Source organism: Pseudogymnoascus destructans (genome assembly GCF_001641265.1).
Source record: "Pseudogymnoascus destructans isolate 20631-21 unplaced genomic scaffold scaffold_3, whole genome shotgun sequence".
NCBI classification, from domain to species: domain Eukaryota; kingdom Fungi; phylum Ascomycota; class Leotiomycetes; order Thelebolales; family Thelebolaceae; genus Pseudogymnoascus; species Pseudogymnoascus destructans.
In genome coordinates, this window is record NW_020167522.1 from 1013537 (window position 1) to 1031773 (window position 18237).

Sequence of the window (18237 nt, forward strand, 5' to 3'; positions counted from 1 at the left end):
TCTCGTAGCATATTGCTTTCTTATATTTCCCGTCTCGACCTCAACGTCCCAGGGTGGCACGGACGAGAAGATGACAAGCGGGCAGCAATAGATGGACAATGTGGGTCCGCCGCCGCCTTATCCTTATCGCAGCTATCGCGCTTACGTTATTACCCCGGCTACCCCACTATCCATGCATGACGGTACTGGGGTGGTACTGGCGTCTACTGGTGTCAATATGCCGCTTGGGATGTAGCATGGAAGTCTACGGTGATGATGATGTTTGGTGAGTCATCACGTGCTCCCCTCTTCCGGGCTTTAAACACGGCTTCTAGCACCCGCATCATCCAATAAACATCCACCCATCATGGATGATACACACTTTCCATGAACCGACCACACCTCACCATAGCCTGAGCCATTTATCGGAGAAACAAAGGAATAGCTTTGTTACGATTTAAACTGCGCCTGAGATCTTTTATCAAGCTACTCTTACGACAATAGAGCCAGTCTGGAACCGCAAATCGGGTCGCTAGGCATCGTAATCAGTCCACGTTCGACAAGAGACGGCTGGAGCAGCGAAGTTGCCGTGGAGCAGTGCCGATTGTTGCTGAGCACAGAAGGGTTGCACGTTGCCGGTTAGAACGGGAGCCTCCGGTATGTCTCGGATACTGAGTGGGAGGTTGGGGACATGGTAAACATCTACGGGCTTCTGGCAGCGAGGTGCTTACATATCCCACAAGCTCTTACTTCCCCAATCCTCAGTCGCTCAATGCCCTCACTGACTCATCACACCACATCCCATACCATCCCCTCTCCCACATCCCAAGGCTGACGCCTCCAACCTCCCAGCTACCACCGCCAGCACCACCACCAAACTCCACTCCTCCCCACCCCCCCAACAATGTCCTCCTCCATAAAACAAGCCGCCGAATCGGCCCGCGCCAAATCCGAAGCCCTCGAGTCCAGCAAACGCGCCGCCGAAAAAGCCATGTCCGACCCTATCGGCGCTAAAAACTCCCTCTTCCAAGCCCCCGGCATGCGTGCCGCCCTCCCATTCCTCAACGGCGGCCTCGCCGGCATGGTCGCTACTACCGCCATCCAGCCCATCGACATGGTAAAGGTGCGTCTCCAGCTCGCCGGCGAGGGGGCACGCACGGGGCCGAAACCGAGCCCGGTGAAGATAGCTAGGGATATCATCGCCGCGGGGAAGGTGAAAGATTTGTATACGGGACTCAGTGCCGGGTTGCTCAGACAGGCTGTGTATACCACTGCGCGCATGGGATTCTTTGATACGTTCATGAAGTCCTTCTCAAAGAGCACCGAGGCTGCGGGCAAGAAAGTCGGGTTCGCAGAGCGTGCGGCTGCTGGTCTCTCAGCTGGTGGATTAGCAGCTATGATCGGCAACCCCGCCGACCTAGCGCTCATCCGCATGCAATCCGACGGGCTCAAACCCCTCGCCGAGCGTAAAAACTACAAATCTGTCATCGACGCACTCGCATCCATCGTGCGCGCCGAGGGCGTGGCGCGGCTATGGGCCGGCGCGGCACCGACGGTTGTCCGCGCCATGGCGCTGAATTTCGGCCAGCTCGCGTTTTTCAGCGAGGCGAAGGCGAGGCTTAAGGGCACTTCGCTGCCGCCGACGACGCAGGTGCTGATGGCGAGTGCAGTGGCGGGGTTCTTTGCGAGCGCGATGTCGTTGCCGTTTGATTTTGTGAAGACGAGGTTGCAGAAGCAGGTTAGGAGCGCGGATGGGAAGATGCAGTATAAGAGTATGATTGACTGCTTTAGGACGGTGGCGAGGGAGGAGGGGGTGTTGAGGTTTTATCGGGGGTTTGCGACGTACTATGTGAGGATTGCGCCGCATGCGTAGGTTTTCCCCGCGTCCTTTTTTTGGTGGTCCTCGCTCCGGACTGTCGTATTGTTGAGGTCGGATGCTCATTGATGGTGTAGGATGATCACGCTTCTGGTCGCGGACTACCTTGGCTTCCTCACAAAGTAAAGGTGTGGCGATTGGCGACGGATAGGGGTGGTTTGAAGGCGGTGTGGATGGAATATGGCTGGGCCGCTCAACAGGGCAATGGGTGATGGATGGTCATCGAAACTTTTCCGCATACCCCCGCAATATTTTGAGAGAAAAAGATGGGAGACGGGAGACGGGAGACGGGAGACGGGAGACGGGAGACGGGAGAGTGGTGGAATGTTTTTTTCGTCTGGTCTGATTGAAATGCGATTCGTTCAATTCATTGCTTTGCTTGCTTCCTTCCCTTGCTTCCTCGCTTCCATATGTGCATGAAGAGTTGCATGTGTTTGTTTTGTGACCAAAGGAGATATGCGGAAGGGATTGATAAAGGCAGAGATACGGACAGAGAGAATTGAGCACATACTTACTACCGACAGACCTACCTGCATCGCGAACACGACACGGTTATTTTGCATTGTTTGGACACGTTGGGTGCATTTGAAGTGCCTCAATACAGCACCACCGGCAGCAAGAGTAGATGCAGACTTGCAGGCGAGCCGAGGTGTATAGAGCTCGCTTCCCACGCGATCAATCGATGGATCATATTTGCAGTTTTTCCTCTCTGCATCCTCTCTCGTTACATTTCCGCCAAATCCCATACAGCGACATTTTTCTCAACCAACTGGGCTATACCAATATATGTGGTCGCTAACACCCCATCACCCCCCACGAATTCGCGTAATTTAATGGCGGGTACTGTAGGGTGTGGGGGTGGGAGGAGGCGAACATGTGATTCTTTTGCCAATCAGGTTGGGGATTTTTATGGGAGAGGATTGTGAGTGATATATTATGGCGGGGGATGAGGGTGTGTATATCGTGAATATGGGAAATAACCCCCCCTAAACGCATCGGCGCTTCCGGTTTGGGAAAGCCAACGCTTCGAACATCCGGCCTCAGATGGCATAGAGTGGGGTGGGCGGCGTGGCGGCTGGGCTTGTGTCTTGGATCTTTGTTTCGCCGTCCCACGTGTGATTGTACTGTGTGTGCTGGAGGGGCTGAGTGAGGGATTGGTAAAATTAACGTACGTAAACCCTTTGCTTTATTTTTTAAATAGGATCTGTTATTTAGGATCTGTTATTTTCCTACTCCGTATCGTGTACGCTATAGATGGCCTTTTGCGATTCGAGGCAAGTCGGAGGTTTCCGTAACCACCGACGCTGACAGGCAGCAGCCCTCCAGCATGCATAAAAAGTCGATCATGGGAGTGGTACCTGTGGAGAAGTGGAGAAGTAGGCGGATAGACAAGTACCCTCCCACCGTACACAGCGTCTTTTCGAGTACGAGTGCGAGAGAGTTATGCAACCACCCAACCCACAGTAAAAGACAGTAAAAGAGTACAAGAGAGTAAGTTCGGAAGCCGACACTCCCGATGACGCGCTTGTCTCAAACCAGCATAGCCGGGTCGCGCCGTATGGTTCGTCGGTTTCTGTTTTGCTCATCTGTAACCGAAGCTGATCGTGGGATACGCTAGTCCTGCTTCCGGGTTAGCGGGTTTGTGATTGGAGGGGAGAGGAGGATGCGGGGAGGGTCAGGAGGGTCAGGCATGCATCCCAACTGAGAAACCCAATTCTCATCGCCGCCCTCTCTTCTTTTTTTATGTCAGACCCTCATCCTCCATCCCCAACTCCATGGATCACGATCCTCTTGGAGGGCCCTGTAATCTCTCCGTGCCTACCATTCCGTCTGCTTCTGGCTAGATTCTGCTCTTCTGCACCCTCTTCCGGCGCCTAAAGTAAACAGGGCCACGTCTGCTCTGCTCCGTAGCCGTAGCCGTGTGTCGGTGTACCTTCATAAAGGTACTCTACTCTCTCCGCGAACCTTTCACAAGCACCGCCCTCATCACCGCCGGCTTGGCTTCCTCCTCCAATATTTCTCCTTCTCCTTCTCCTTCAGCTCGCCGACCCCCGTCCCACGAGTGGGACGGGGGTCGCCCCTTCTTCCCCCCCCCTCTTCTTCTTCCTTCTTCATTCACTACATCTTCTTCCTAATCCCCCGCCCTTTTAACCTTTCTCTTCTTTCACACGGATTCCGCACTGCATGGGTCTCACCGCGCTGCTACGACTCTGATCTCCGGATCCACCACTCTCCTTGCCTTCATCTCATAAGAGCGAGACGAAACCACCACCACCGGCCATGGCGACTGTGCCAGTCCCTGGCGCCTTCGGCGTGCTCTCCGAGGCACAGGACGTCGCCGCCAACGCCATTGGGCACCACACTGAACCCGAACGTCCAGTGACCGAGGACACCTTCCACGATGAGACGGACACCAGCTCCTCCGAGAACAGCGAGAAGCACATCACCGAGCTCGCGCGCACCTTCACCCAGGCCTCCATCCGCAACGAGCAGGACGAACATGACAACCCCTTCGCCTCCACCGACCCCACCCTCGACCCCCACAACGAGAAGTTCAACGCGCAAGCCTGGACCAAGACCCTCGTCGCCATCACCAGCCGTGACCCAGAGCGCTACCCCACGCGCACTGCGGGCATAGCATACAAGAACCTGAACGTCCACGGTTTCGGCAACCCCATGGACTACCAAAAGACCTTTGGTAACTACCCGCTCGAGATTGGAGGATTGTTCAACAAGCTCCGCGGCAGGGGCCAGCGCAAGATTCAGATCCTGCGCGACTTTGAAGGTCTCGTCCGCAGCGGCGAGATGCTGGTCGTGCTCGGACGCCCTGGAAGTGGGTGCTCGACGCTGCTCAAGACCATCTCGGGTGAGACGAACGGCTTCTTCATCGACCAGAACTCCACCATCAACTACCAGGGTATCGCTGCCCAGCAGATGCACAACGACTTCCGCGGCGAGTGTATCTACCAGGCCGAGGTCGACGTGCATTTCCCGCAGTTGACCGTTGGGCAGACGCTCAAGTTCGCAGCTCTGGCTAGGGCCCCTAATAACCGCATTCCGGGCGTGTCGCGCGAGCAGTATGCCGAGCACATGCGTGATGTGGTCATGGCCATGTTTGGCCTTTCCCATACTATTAATACTAATGTCGGGAACGACTACATCCGTGGTGTTTCCGGTGGTGAGAGGAAGCGTGTTTCCATCGCCGAGTGCTGTGTGGGTCAATCACCTCTGCAGTGCTGGGATAACAGCACCCGTGGTTTGGATTCCGCAACTGCTCTCGAGTTCGTCAAGACTCTGAGACTGTCGACGAACATCAGTGGCGCCACTGCCATTGTTGCCATCTACCAGGCGTCCCAGTCCATCTACGATGTCTTCGACAAGGTCGCCGTGCTCTACGAGGGTCGCCAGATCTACTTCGGACACAAGTACAAGGCCAAGGAGTTCTTCGTGAACCTTGGTTTCGACTGCCCCGAGCGCCAGACCACCGCCGATTTCCTCACCTCCCTCACCAGCCCGCTCGAGCGCATTGTCCGCCCTGGCTTCGAGCACAGCACCCCCAAGACCCCCGACGAGTTCGCCGGGGCCTGGCACAGGAGCGCAGACCGCGCTGAGCTGCTCCGCGAGATCGAGGAGTTCGAAGCCGAGTACCCCATCGGTGGCGCCCACCTCGAGAAGTTCAAGAAGGGCCGTCGCGCCCAGCAGGCACGTGGTCAGCGCATCAAGTCGCCTTACACCATCTCGGTTCCCATGCAGATCAAGCTTTGCGTTACGCGTGGCTTCCAGCGCTTGAGGGGTGACATGTCTCTCCTGTTCGCAGGTATCTTCGGTAACACGGTTATGGCTCTGGTCATTGCTTCGGTCTTCTTCAACCTCCAGAATAACACAGAGACGCTCTTCAGCAAGGGCGCTCTCCTCTTCTTCGCTATCTTGATCAACGCCTTCAGTTCTGCTCTCGAAATTCTTACTCTCTTCGCACAGCGTCCGATTGTCGAGAAGCACACGAAATATGCCTTTTATCATCCGTTCGCTGAAGCCATCGCGTCTATGATTTGCGATATGCCTAATAAGATTGGCTCGTCCATCTTCTTCAATATCACGCTCTACTTCATAACGAACCTGAAGCGCACCCCAGGTGCCTTCTTCACTTTCATCCTCTTCGGTTTCTCCTGTGTCATGGCCATGTCTATGTTCTTCCGTTCCATCGGATCCATGGCTCGCAGTCTACCTGAGGCTCTTGGTCCTGCCGCTGTCATCATTTTGGCTCTTATTATCTACACCGGTTTCACCATTCCCACCGTTGACATGCACCCGTGGTTCCGCTGGATCAACTACATCGATCCCGTCGCCTACGCGTTCGAGTCGCTCATGGTGAACGAGTTCTCCGGCCGCAAGATTCCGTGCACGCGGTTCGTACCCCGCGGCGGCGACTACGACCTTCTCACACTCGCCAACAAGGTCTGCGTCACCACCGGCGCTGAGGCAGGATCCGACGTGCTCGACGGCGATGTCTGGCTCCGCGTCAACTACGGATACGAGCGCAGCCACAAGTGGCGCAACCTTGGTATCCTCTGGGCTCTCGTCGTCTTCGGCTGCGGCGTTCACCTCCTTACTACTGAGTGGATTTCCGCCAAGAAGTCCAAGGGTGAGGTTCTCCTGTTCCCCCGTGGCAAGGTCCCCGAGCTTGCATCCGCTGCGGACGATGAGGAAGGTGCCCAGGATGACCGTATCGATGCCAACACCCTTGAGGCTACCGCCACGCACGCCGCTGCCGGAGAGGCCCCACCTAGCATCCAGAGACAAACTGCCGTTTTCCACTGGCAGGGCGTCAACTATGATATCAAGATTAAGAAGGAACCGCGCCGCCTCCTCGACGACGTCGACGGATGGGTCAAGCCAGGTACTCTTACGGCACTCATGGGTGTCTCGGGTGCTGGTAAGACCACTCTTCTCGATGTCCTCGCCTCCCGTGTTACGATGGGTGTCGTGACGGGTCAAATGCTCGTCGACGGCCGCCAGCGTGACAGCGGATTCCAGCGCAAGACCGGTTACGTCCAGCAGCAGGATCTGCATCTCGCCACCTCCACTGTCCGCGAGGCGTTGACTTTCAGCGCCCTGCTTCGCCAGCCCAAGGCTACCCCTAGGGCCGAGAAGATCGCCTATGTCGATGAGGTTATCAAGGTTCTCGAGATGGAGACGTACGCCGAGGCTGTTGTTGGTGTGCCCGGTGAGGGTCTCAACGTCGAGCAGCGCAAGCGTCTCACCATCGGTGTTGAGCTCGCTGCTAAGCCTGCCCTTCTTCTGTTCCTTGACGAGCCTACTTCTGGTCTCGATTCTCAAACCGCCTGGTCTATTATCGCTCTTCTCCGCAAGCTTGCCAACAACGGCCAAGCTATTCTATGCACCATCCATCAGCCATCTGCTATTCTGTTCCAGGAATTCGATCGTCTCCTCTTCCTCGCCAAGGGTGGAAGGACCGTCTACTTTGGAGATGTTGGCCAGAACTCGTCTATCCTTACTGACTACTTTGTACGCAACGGCGCACGCCCCTGTGGTGTCGAGGAGAACCCCGCTGAGTGGATGTTGGAAGTCATTGGCGCAGCCCCTGGGTCCACGACCACCGTCGATTGGCCAGTAGCATGGAACGAATCCGACGAGAAGGCTGAGGTGCGTGCGCAGCTCGCCGACATGCGCCGCGAGCTCATCGAGAAGGACGTTGAGACCGACCCAACCAGCCTGAATGAGTACGCGGCCCCAATGGGGCAGCAGCTCGGAACAGTCACACAGAGAGTGTTCCAGCAGTTCTGGCGCACACCATCGTACCTGTACTCCAAGACCTTCTTGTGCGTATCGACTGGTCTCTTTATCGGATTCTCTTTCTGGGATTCTCCGACGTCGATGCAGGGTATTCAGAACCAGTTGTTCTCCATCTTCATGCTTTTGACCATCTTCGGAAACTTGGTGCAGCAGATGATGCCGCATTTCGTAAGACTTCCCCTCACTTCGCTGGATTTGTTGTAACTCATAGCTAACCTTCTCCTCACAGGTCACCCAGCGGTCTCTCTACGAAGTCCGTGAACGCCCATCCAAGACATACTCCTGGAAGGTCTTCATCGTGTCCAACATCATCGTCGAGCTCCCATGGAACAGTCTGATGTCCGTCCTCCTCTTCGCCACCTACTACTACCCCATCGGCATGTACCGCAACGCGCAGGCCGCAGGCCAGTTCAACGAGCGCGGCGGCCTCATGTTCCTCTACATCTGGTCCTTCCTCATGTTCACCTCGACCTTCAGCACCATGATCATCGCCGGTATGGAGACCGCCGAGGCCGGCAGCAACATCGCCAATCTCCTCTTCTCCCTCTGTCTCATCTTCTGCGGTGTTCTCGCCAGCCCAGACGTCATGCCCCGCTTCTGGATCTTCATGTACCATCTCTCGCCCTTCCGCTACCTCGTCGACGGCATGCTGTCAGTCGGAAACGCAAACGTCAAGGTCACCTGCCAGGCTCGCGAGATCCTGCACCTCACCCCAGAAGCCGGCAAGACCTGCAAGGAATTCATGGAGACCTTCATCGGCTTCGCCGGCGGCTACCTAGTCAACGGGTCCTCCACCACCGACTGCCAATACTGCTCCGTCGGCGAGTCCAACGACCTCCTCAAGGTCTTCAGCTCCTCGTACGCGCACCGCTGGCGCAACTTCGGTATCCTCCAGGGATACGTCATCTTCAATGCCGCCATGGCCGTCTTCATCTACTGGCTCGCCAGAGTGCCAAAGAACAGCGGGAAGGAGGAGCCCCCGACTGAGGAGGAGCTCGCGCTGCAGAAGAGCAGGACCAGGAATAGTACTACTGCTGATGGCGGCCTCGAGAAGACCGCCACGCGCGATAGTGCTAGTGGGAAGAGGGGGACGTGGGGAAGTCGTGGGGAGAATAAGCTTGCGATTACGGCATGAGATCGTAGCCGAGAAGCAGTGAAGGGGGGTGGTTGTGAAGGGGGCGTGACGCAAGGGGGAGTGCGCACGGCATACGCATATGCATAACATATCATGTTTCTGTCTCTCAGTTTTTGTTTTTTATCATCATCGTCCGTCGATATATTTTTCATTTTGATATACTCTGATGGAGGATCACTTCTCAAAAACTAATGGATTTCTTTTATTGTTCATGGGGGCTGTTGTTTGATAGACAAAATACCCGTGGTCGTGGTGATCGGGGAGGTTGCGTAGAAGGGGGATGAATGGGGATGAATGCAGAATTTTAGTATTTTACCTGCCTGCCCGCCTGCCTGCCCGCCTGCTATAAAAATGTCTGGTCGCCCATGTTTGTACTCTTCAGCCTATATGAGAGGAAATCGGTTCCTCTCATGTATGTCGTGTAGTCTGTTCCACCAACCAAATTGCCGTTTCGTATGTGTTGCAGTCCACTCCACTCGCCTTGTCGGCCATTGGCGAATAGACGGAGCGTATGGGAGCGTATGGGCGTACTGCATGTCCCTGCAGTGTGATTATGCCATCGACGCACGCCGCGTCGTCATACAGCTACTCCTCAGTGGCAAGAAATCGGAAAGATATATCTTTATATCCAAGAAATTATTGTCTAATTCGCGATTCGTGTTTCGGTAATCGTTAGCTATTTTCATCAATTTTCGACAGCCAGCACCAAGTAAGCCGATGCCAAGTGATAGAATGTCGCCACCTCACGTGTGCACGACAGGTACTGTACATCCCCCCTAAGCAGAAACACGCACCACCCCCCCGGCCCACTGCCGAGAAAGCACCAAGGTAAGACTCACCCACCACCACCACCTCCCAACAAACTCCAAACCAATCTCTTTACCATCACCACCACCACCACCACCACCACCGCCTCACCGGCAAACGACCCGACTCGATCACCGTCCCGATACACCTTGACCACACCCCGAATCAAAATCCAAACCCTCACCTCACCTCCGTCTCTGTATCGGCGCAGGCGTCCGGCCGCACACAGCGGGGTCTCTATCGATCGCCGATATCCGCCGCTGCGGGGCAGACGACAACGACACGGCTGTGCCAGGCACCCACCTCATCAACGACGCTCTATCGACGACGAAGTCGTCGATAGATTAAACGGCTTGATCAACCTCTCACGGTCGCCTTCTGCTCATACCCCAAATACCCCATGATGGCCACCACCACCACCCCCTCCACCCCCAGCCACTCACGGCCCGCATCTCCCGACTCCGCCATGGACGACTCCGTCTCCAGCCAAACGCTAGCGAACTACCAGTTCCCCACGCACAGGTACAAGAGGCAGCAGACGCAGGCAAATCGGATTCCCCTCGTCTTCGTGGCCTGCGGCTCCTTCAGCCCAATCACATATCTTCACCTGAGGATGTTCGAGATGGCCGCCGATTTCGCAAAGTTTAATACGGAGTTTGAGGTTCTGGGCGGGTTTTTGAGTCCTGTTAGTGATGCTTATAAGAAGGCTGGTTTGACGAGCGCGAGACATCGGTAAGCCCCCCAGTTCCCACCCAGAAGACTGCAGAGGCTAACACACCCCAGCCTACGCATGTGCGAGCTCGCCGTACAACAAACCTCCAACTGGCTCATGGTTGACCCCTGGGAAGCCCTACAAGAGAAATACACCCCCACCGCCCTCGTCCTGGACCACTTCGAGCACGAGATCAACGTCGTTCAAGGCGGCGTGCTAGACGTAGACGGAAACCCGCGCCCCGTCCGCATCGCCCTCCTCGCCGGCGCCGACCTCATCCAAACCATGTCCACGCCCCTCGTCTGGTCGGCTAAGGACCTAGAACACATCCTAGGACGGTACGGGACGTTCATCGTGGAGCGGACAGGTACCGATATCGATGATGCGTTGTCGAGTTTGCAGGCGTGGAAGGAGAAGATCTGGGTTATCCCGCAGCTGATCTTGAATGATGTTAGTAGTACTAAGATCCGCCTGTTTCTGCGGAGGGAGATGAGTGTGAGGTATCTTATTCCGGCGCAGGTTATTCGGTATATTGAGGAAAATGGGTTGTATGAGGAGGAGGGCGCGGAGGGGAAGGGGAAGGGGAAAACGACGGGGGGGGAGACGGCGGGGGAGGTGGGCGCGAAAAGCTAGGTTGATAGAACTAGCCGGAAAAGACAGATATTGTATTAGAGTATCCCCAGTTTGGCTTGATCCATTGGGGGGGAGGGAATCTCGTTACACGCGAAGAAGAAGGTTCTTTATTGGGAAGGGGATCCAAACTCGTTAAACGCGTAAATCCGAAGATGTTGATATTTTTGGTGGCATGGGGGGTTCAAGTCTCCTTCTCGCAGTTCTCTGTATTGTATTTTTTTTTTGGCTTTTCTTTTCACCATACATAGAGAGATGAGAAGAAGACGATAGTTACTAATTAATGGCTTCGACTCGTTGGAGAAGTATTATATATCTCTTCACGCTCGTGTCTCATTAAACCGCGTCGAAGACTGCACAAACTATTCAACTATAAACACGCCTATATCGCATCTCCCTCAGTTAGCCGACTTCTCAGCAAGAGCTGACTTCTCAGCCACAGCCGAATCCAAGCCAGCCGAGTCCTTAGCAGTCTCAGCTTCCGGATACGCCCCCTCGACACTCTCACCACGGTTAAGCCCCAACTGCCTGGTATCAAACCCATGGCTCTCAAGATACGCCCTAAACTTGATATCCTCCTGCGTGATCGTATCCTGCCCAATATGCGGCAACAAGAACAGCGCCAAGAAGGCGGACAGAAGACACAAACTCGACGCGACCCAGAAGGGATACTGCGCCGACTTCACTTTGTCGTCGCCTCCGGCCGCCGCAATATACTTGAAGACCCTGGTGCCTACGAACGCGCCGATCTTGCCCACAGCCGCGGCGATACCGTAGTACTGGCCGCGGACACCGGTGGCGCAGGTCTTGGAGGCGATGAGACCGATGTTGTCGCCGGGGCCCAGCTCGCCGAGGGAGAGGAAGATGCCGTAGACGACGGCGAAGGAGGCGATGTGGCCGGGCTTGGTGAGGGTGTCGTAGCAGCCGGCCATGATGAAGCCGACGAGGGCTTGGAGGGTGACTCCAATCACCAGCGCATATCGAGGGCCGATTTTGTCTGAGATGGGTCCGCCGAGCATGGCGCCGGGGATGTAGAAGAGGTTGATGACTGTGTTCCAGCCAAACGTAGTCGAGAGAGGAACATCATCTCCAATGATATTGCTGACGATGGTAGACGAGTAGATGCCGAAGGCGAAGGCGGAGAACTATCATAATTAGCTTCTTTCTCTGGAGTAGGGATCGGACTTGACGTACATCGTAGAGGAACCAGATGAGTCCAACAATGAACAGACGGAACCAGTAGTATTTCAGGACAATTCCGTAAGGAATCTTCACGTGCTTCATGCTTTCTCTCTTGTATTGCTCGGGCTCCTGGAGCTTAAGACGCATCAAGAGCAGCACAATAGGAGGGACAACACCCAATCCCAAAGCCACACGCCAAGTCGCGCGGTCGTGGCTCTCAGTGAAGATTAGAACCAAGACATACGGCACGAACGCACCAATGACAAAGCCCCAGTCAATAGCCACATTAGTGAACATGATAAACCACATATTCCTCGTTCCCGCCTTGACTTCGCCAGATGCCTCTGCGGCCGCAACACTGCCCGCGGGGTACTCGCCGCCGATACCGATCCCGACAAGGAAGCGGAACGCGGTGAGCGCGGCGATCATGCCGGGGAGTGTGCCGCCGCCGTACGCGCCGGCGCACAAGGCTGTGAAGATAATCATGATAACCGTCGCGACAAGGAGGGAGTTCCTGCGCGACCACTTGTCGCTCGTGTAACCGAAGACCAGCATGCCCAGCACGGTGCCGGCAAAGGCAATGGCGGCGATGTTCTGCGCGCCGGACGACTCGCTGTAGGCAGGGCCGTAGATCTTGCTGAGGATGGTGCCAACTGATCCGATGACCTGGGAGAGAGTTAGCTATGGAAAACGAGGCGCAAGTAGGAAGGCGCAAACATACACTCTGGACGTAGCCCTCAGAGAAGAGACCGGAGCCAGCTGCCAAGATGGGGAATATCTTCTGCCACAAGGTCTTCTCCGTAACAATGGCAGCGAGGTCCTCATGGCCTTCTAGAGCTACCTCATCCGTGACCGCCGTGGCATCATGCGGGTTGTTCTTCCTGCGAAAGACGTTCATGATGGAGGTCGCGCGCAAAGCTGAGTGGAAAGCAGCTATGGCATGTGAAGTGGGAAAAAAACAGCTACATAGGGTGCTGGGATCAACGTATTTAAACCCGTCCAGGAGGAAACGTGCATGAGGGGGAAGGTTAGTTGCTATTCCAAAGAAGCTCTAGGTCCAGCAGGTGGATTAAGGGTGGGTACGACTGTTGACGCTGACAGCAGGTGCAGTGGTTCGGTCAGGGATGTGTTGCTTTTGGAGGTCTTGACGATCATATGCCGAGAACAGGAAGCATGTCTGAGAAGGGAGTCCAATCGGCGCGATACCATATGCGACCTATGCGACTCAGACGCCCCTACAGTATTATGATTACTATATCTTAACAATGAGAATAATCAAGTAAACATCACCTCCATCGCCAGTGGATCTCGAAAGCCCCAAGGTGTCGCCGAAGGCTTGTCCTCCGCCAGGCACATCACACCCCTAGCGACTGCCACAGCCAACGGCAACGTTCCACCCCCCCCACCACACCCACTCACACGCCGTCAGCGAAGCCGTCACGGCCATGCCGAAAGAAAAAAAAAGATGTGGTGCATACGCTCCTGCTGCTTTTCATCCCATCCTGACGGGGTGACGGGGGCGGGGTTAACTTACATGAGACTCCCCTTTTTTGTGAGAAGACCCCATGTCGTGGATCGCACGTGTGCGGATTGCTGGGCTTCAACGGCGGCGGCAAGTGTTGACTGGGCTATGAGTGATGCCGGGTGAATGCAAATACAGCATGGTAGTGGGGACGTCGTGGAGCTCGCCATGCTCACCGGAGTACCGCTGTGGTGCTACAGACAGCACACGTGGCAATATCGATACGCTCGCTCGACATAACGCCAGCACAAGGCTACAACTGGGTATGCAATGTGGCTAGAAGAAAAACCGTCTCTTTCTTCCCGGCGAGCAAATACCTCAAAGCCGCAGTTGAGCGGCTGATGCGCTGCGGTTGCCAAGAGCCAAGGGCGTCTTGACGTGCTGGCGGGTTGTGTCGCCGAAGATTGATATGGGGAAGGGTGGAGATTCGTCGTCATGAACATAGCATTCGGTCCAGACGGGAACAACCGCGAGGGGCATACAAGACTTGTACAACCCTGGCGATGATGGGGGTTGTCCAAATCTTGTATGCGCCTCATAATGTTGACGAGCACGGGCAAAGGCAAAACAGCTTCCCACAACAGCAGAAGCTTGTTCCATATAAAACTACGGGGGGAGATCGAGCATGATATCAAAGTAGAATATATTGCATCTATATAGAGTCCCAATATCATATCCAAACAATACCATTTCTCATCCCTCATCTGCTCCCAGCCTTTGGCTTGGCTGCCGACATACAATTTCCAAATCGCTAGTATTAGATAACCCATTATTATATTTATTATATGGCAATATTTTGTGTCCAAAAAACGCCCCCCTTCCCCCGTAAGCACCCTCGGTGGATCCGAAAGTGCCCCTGCCACTGGTAATACATCAATGGTATATCCCAGCCCGCCCAACCCCCCCAAAAAAGAACGCTTAGTCCTGGAAATTCCCATTCGGAGGGTCGCGGTTCACCACAAACGCGTATTTATCGCTATGCTCCTTCAAGAACTCGGGTATATCCTTATTATCCTCAACACGGTCAAAGAACGAGTTCTCGCGATCGAAGAAGTCCAGACCGTGGCGCACGCGATTGAGAATCTTCTCCGGATCGCGGAACTCGGGCTTGTTGAACTCAACATGCGAGAAGCTCGTCACCTTGTTCACCATGTCCGACAGCGACTTGAGACAGTAGCTGCAGTGCCACGCCGCGTTCTGCATGTGGTGCTGTTTGTAGGCGCCCATACGTAGCGTGTCTGCGGGCATGGTCAGGTCTTTGCCCTTCCAGAGCATGGCTTGTGGGTGGGTCCAGTCCTCGCCGCGCAGAAGCCACTGGAAGCTATAGTAGTACATTCTGCTGCGGAGGGTGACGGCGTCGGGGATGGCGCAGTTTCGTATGGCTGTCAGCGTGTCGGGGCGGGGGATCTCGTCGACGTCGGCGATGATGATCACGTCGTCGGTTTCGACTTTCTTCTCGCCTTCGAGGAACGGGATGACTTGATCGACCATAGCGTTACGTGAGAAGGTCTCGCGTTCCCATGTCGTCTTAAATTTCATCCCTTCATCAGTAATTGTATGGCGGATCATTTTGTCGTGGTAAGGCGCGTATCTATCCCAGTTCGACTCGACATAAAGCGTCTTCGGTTTATCGGTGAATGTCTTTGCGGCCTCAACTATAATGAAATAGTCGACGTGGCTATACATCTGCCCCAAACGGATATCCAGCCATTCAAGCTCGCGGTTGATCAATACGAGATCGTAGATCTTTCGCTTCTTGTCGCGGTTTGCCCATGGCTCGAAGCGCCTGAACTCGCAGAATTGCTGGGCTTCAGCGATGGAGAGGTATTTGGTTTCGTCTTTTAATTCCGTCTTCGCAGGCGTAGCGGGCGCAACGGCATTGGTGTCTTTTGGCACAGCGCTCGTAGTCGATTCGGGCTTCGAATCTGCCACGACTGGTGGTGCTGGCGGTTTCAGTGGCATTGGTGGCCCTGGGGGCTTGAGAGGGTTTGGTGGCCCGGGTGGCCTTGGTGGTTCATGCGGCCTGTGGCCATGATGAGCATGATGAGGGTTATGTCCTGGGTGATCTCCCCCAGGTCCCCACGGTTTGTCGAACGCGGGATGCGATCGAACAGCAGCGGTATTAGCGAGGAAGAGGAGGAATGCTGTAATGAACGCGCAGACTAATAGATAGCGAATCCGCGACTGGGTGAGCTCCATCCTCGACACCATCGTGAGGGCAGGGATGTTCAAATCGCGTCGATCGCAGGGTATATTTGCCGTCGACCAGGCTGAAGCCGTCAAGTTACATCTAGGGCGTCAATTGTGCAGCTACAAGCTGGTAAAGAAGACAGATACCGCAAATGACTTATAACCATCCTTCATAACATTGCCTATTTATCCTAATCCAAGACATAAATTGAGTTATCTCACGTGATGTGTCATTTCAGGAAGACACCAAGCGAAACAAAAAGTACACTATCGTCCGACCCTAGAGGCTGTACTAGACTAAAAGCAGTCAAGCGCTTCCTTGTACCTTTTTTACCCGACCACCACTGACTTGTGACCTCCGCCCAGCAAAACAGACCCGCGACTTGTTCTCAGGGGTCTTAAGTGAGAGAGATACTGACGGAATACCTCCCACCTTTCTTTCAGACCTCTCCCAAACCCCAAACCCCGTCATCTCATCAGACAACAACCTTCCTTTCTACGGCCTCATCCCCCCCCCCCTCATCACCCGCCATCCCAGGGCAAGAGAATTGTGACAACGTAGCGCTCAAGGCACGCGCGCTACTCAGCTATCATCGCCCTCTCGCGCCCATCCCACCACTCTCTTTCTCGCAATGCTTCCTCCTGTCGAAAAAGATGCAGGCGTGTCATTATTATCGACGATCCCTTCAGCGGTCTATGTATTGTGGGTTTATCCTGCGCCAAGCAGTACAGCAGCTCGACAGAGGATCTAATACTGCGCGTTAGAAACTGGATCTTCTTCAGCACAATCGTCATTCTTTTCAACAAAAAAATCATCTCTGATTGGGGATTTCGTAAGTGACCCCCCCTTTTCCCCCGCGTTGATGCTCAAGCCTAACATTGTCTCAGCCTACCGTACGTCTCCATCCAATTCGAAAGCCAAGCCTACCCCGAATTACTGTTGGCCATGCGAGCTCTAGCTAACGCGCTGTAGCCGTCCTGTTAACATGTTGGCATCTAATATTTGCGACTGTCCTGACGCAGATCCTTGCCCGGACCAGCACAATCCTCAATGGACGCAAGGCTGTTCGAATGACGGGCAAGGTCTACTTTCGCGCCATCGTTCCCATCGGCGTTCTATACTCGCTCAGCTTGGTCTGCAGTAACCTGACATACCTCTACTTGTCGGTCGCCTTCATCCAGATGCTAAAGGTATGGCTGCGCTGCCGCTCTTTCGAACTACAAAAGGCCCAATCTAATATATGACAGGCTGCTGCACCTGCGAGTGTTCTGTTCGTTGGCTATGCTTTCGGAACTGACAAGTACGACCTCAAGGTCTTGATCAACATCTGCGCCATCGTTTTTGGAGTCGGCCTCGCTTCATATGGCGAAATCAACTTCTCTCTTATCGGCTTTATGTACCAGCTCGGTGGTCTCATCTTCGAGTCGATACGCCTTATCATGGTGCAGAAGCTCTTGACCGGAAAGGCGGATGACCCGAACTCATACAAGATGGATCCATTGGTCAGTCTTTACTACTATGCGCCAGTATGCGCCGTTATGAATGTGTTCGTAGCTCTCTTCGTCGAGATGCCCACATTCAAGATGGCAGACCTCGTCCAACTCGGCCCCTGGACTTTGATTGCCAACGCCAGCGCCGCCTTCCTACTGAACGTGGCATCAGTGTTTTTGGTATGTTCTCGTGCCTGGCAGGATCTCGGAAGTAATGTTCTAACATGTACAGATTGGCAAAACATCATCTCTGGTTCTAACTCTATGCGGTGTTATCAAGAATGTCGGCATCGTCGTTCTCTCCGTGATTCTATGGGGAACCATAGTGTCTGGCCTCCAATGGCTCGGATATTCCATCGCAAGTGCTGGACTGGTGTACTACAGCCTTGGATACGAAGGCATCAAGAATGCTTGCTTGCAAGGACAGACGATGTGGGAATCACGAGGAATGAATTACAGAGGGAATAACCTCACAGCTATCGTTGCTGGTGGTGTCCTAACCACATTCCTCCTTTTCGCTTGGTGGGGCAGCGGGTCGGCGGCTCCACCTGTATAGCTACCGTGAGCAGGCACATAGGGAGTTCTTGGAGTATTCAAGCAGCATGATGATGGAGTACATAGGAATCTCATCAGGCTCCTCATGACGAGTAGAGCCAAATATGGGTAGAGGTTTTCATGAAGGCGTTACGCGGGTCGTCTTGGGTTTATCGTGTATAATCTTGGAAGTATATTAGTCGATAATTGGATGCCCAGATAGTTATGGACCTGACACGATGTTTCCAAGGTCCATAGTATATTTTGTACAGTAGTAAACTTCATTTAATGGAAGAGTGTCCAAGGGCTATAGAAAACAAGCCTCCAAATATATTGGAGATTTGGAGACACTGTTGTGTCTCCAA

General features: G+C 54.4%; 6 protein-coding genes across 6 annotated transcripts; 4 read left to right on the forward strand and 2 right to left on the reverse strand.

The window, feature by feature from the left end:
- The first annotated feature begins 334 nt into the window (after window positions 1-334).
- Window positions 335-2147, forward strand: MIC33 (Putative mitochondrial 2-oxoglutarate/malate carrier protein). The gene is made up of 3 exons (XM_024465277.1): window positions 335-673; window positions 723-1848; window positions 1933-2147. The coding sequence occupies exons 2-3, from the start codon at window positions 884-886 to the stop codon at window positions 1979-1981; spliced, it is 1014 nt and encodes a 337-aa protein (XP_024327114.1). The 5' UTR covers window positions 335-673; window positions 723-883; the 3' UTR covers window positions 1982-2147.
- Window positions 2148-3056: 909 nt separating this feature from the next.
- On the forward strand, window positions 3057-9499 carry VC83_01603 (uncharacterized protein). The gene has a single exon (XM_024465278.1). It carries the CDS (start codon window positions 4136-4138, stop codon window positions 7871-7873), a length of 3738 nt encoding a protein of 1245 aa, XP_024327115.1. The 5' UTR covers window positions 3057-4135; the 3' UTR covers window positions 7874-9499.
- On the forward strand, window positions 9500-10956 carry VC83_01604 (uncharacterized protein; the record flags this gene model as incomplete). Its single annotated transcript, XM_024465279.1, has 2 exons — window positions 9500-10343; window positions 10395-10956. The coding sequence occupies exons 1-2, from the start codon at window positions 10012-10014 to the stop codon at window positions 10954-10956; spliced, it is 894 nt and encodes a 297-aa protein (XP_024327108.1). The 5' UTR covers window positions 9500-10011.
- Window positions 10942-13405, reverse strand: VC83_01605 (uncharacterized protein). The gene is made up of 3 exons (XM_024465280.1): window positions 12857-13405; window positions 12148-12801; window positions 10942-12098 (listed from the first exon to the last, which is right to left on the reverse strand). Exons 1-3 carry the CDS (start codon window positions 13031-13033, stop codon window positions 11352-11354), a joined length of 1578 nt encoding a protein of 525 aa, XP_024327109.1. The 5' UTR covers window positions 13034-13405; the 3' UTR covers window positions 10942-11351.
- A 1170-nt stretch (window positions 13406-14575) lies between these two features.
- Window positions 14576-15868, reverse strand: VC83_01606 (uncharacterized protein; the record flags this gene model as incomplete). The annotated part of the gene is made up of 1 exon (XM_024465281.1): window positions 14576-15868. One exon carries the CDS (start codon window positions 15866-15868, stop codon window positions 14576-14578), a length of 1293 nt encoding a protein of 430 aa, XP_024327110.1.
- A 292-nt stretch (window positions 15869-16160) lies between these two features.
- VC83_01607 (uncharacterized protein) lies at window positions 16161-18228 on the forward strand. The gene is made up of 6 exons (XM_024465282.1): window positions 16161-16550; window positions 16613-16680; window positions 16736-16741; window positions 16821-17038; window positions 17096-17518; window positions 17571-18228. The coding sequence occupies exons 1-6, from the start codon at window positions 16480-16482 to the stop codon at window positions 17892-17894; spliced, it is 1110 nt and encodes a 369-aa protein (XP_024327111.1). The 5' UTR covers window positions 16161-16479; the 3' UTR covers window positions 17895-18228.
- Window positions 18229-18237: the final 9 nt, after the last annotated feature.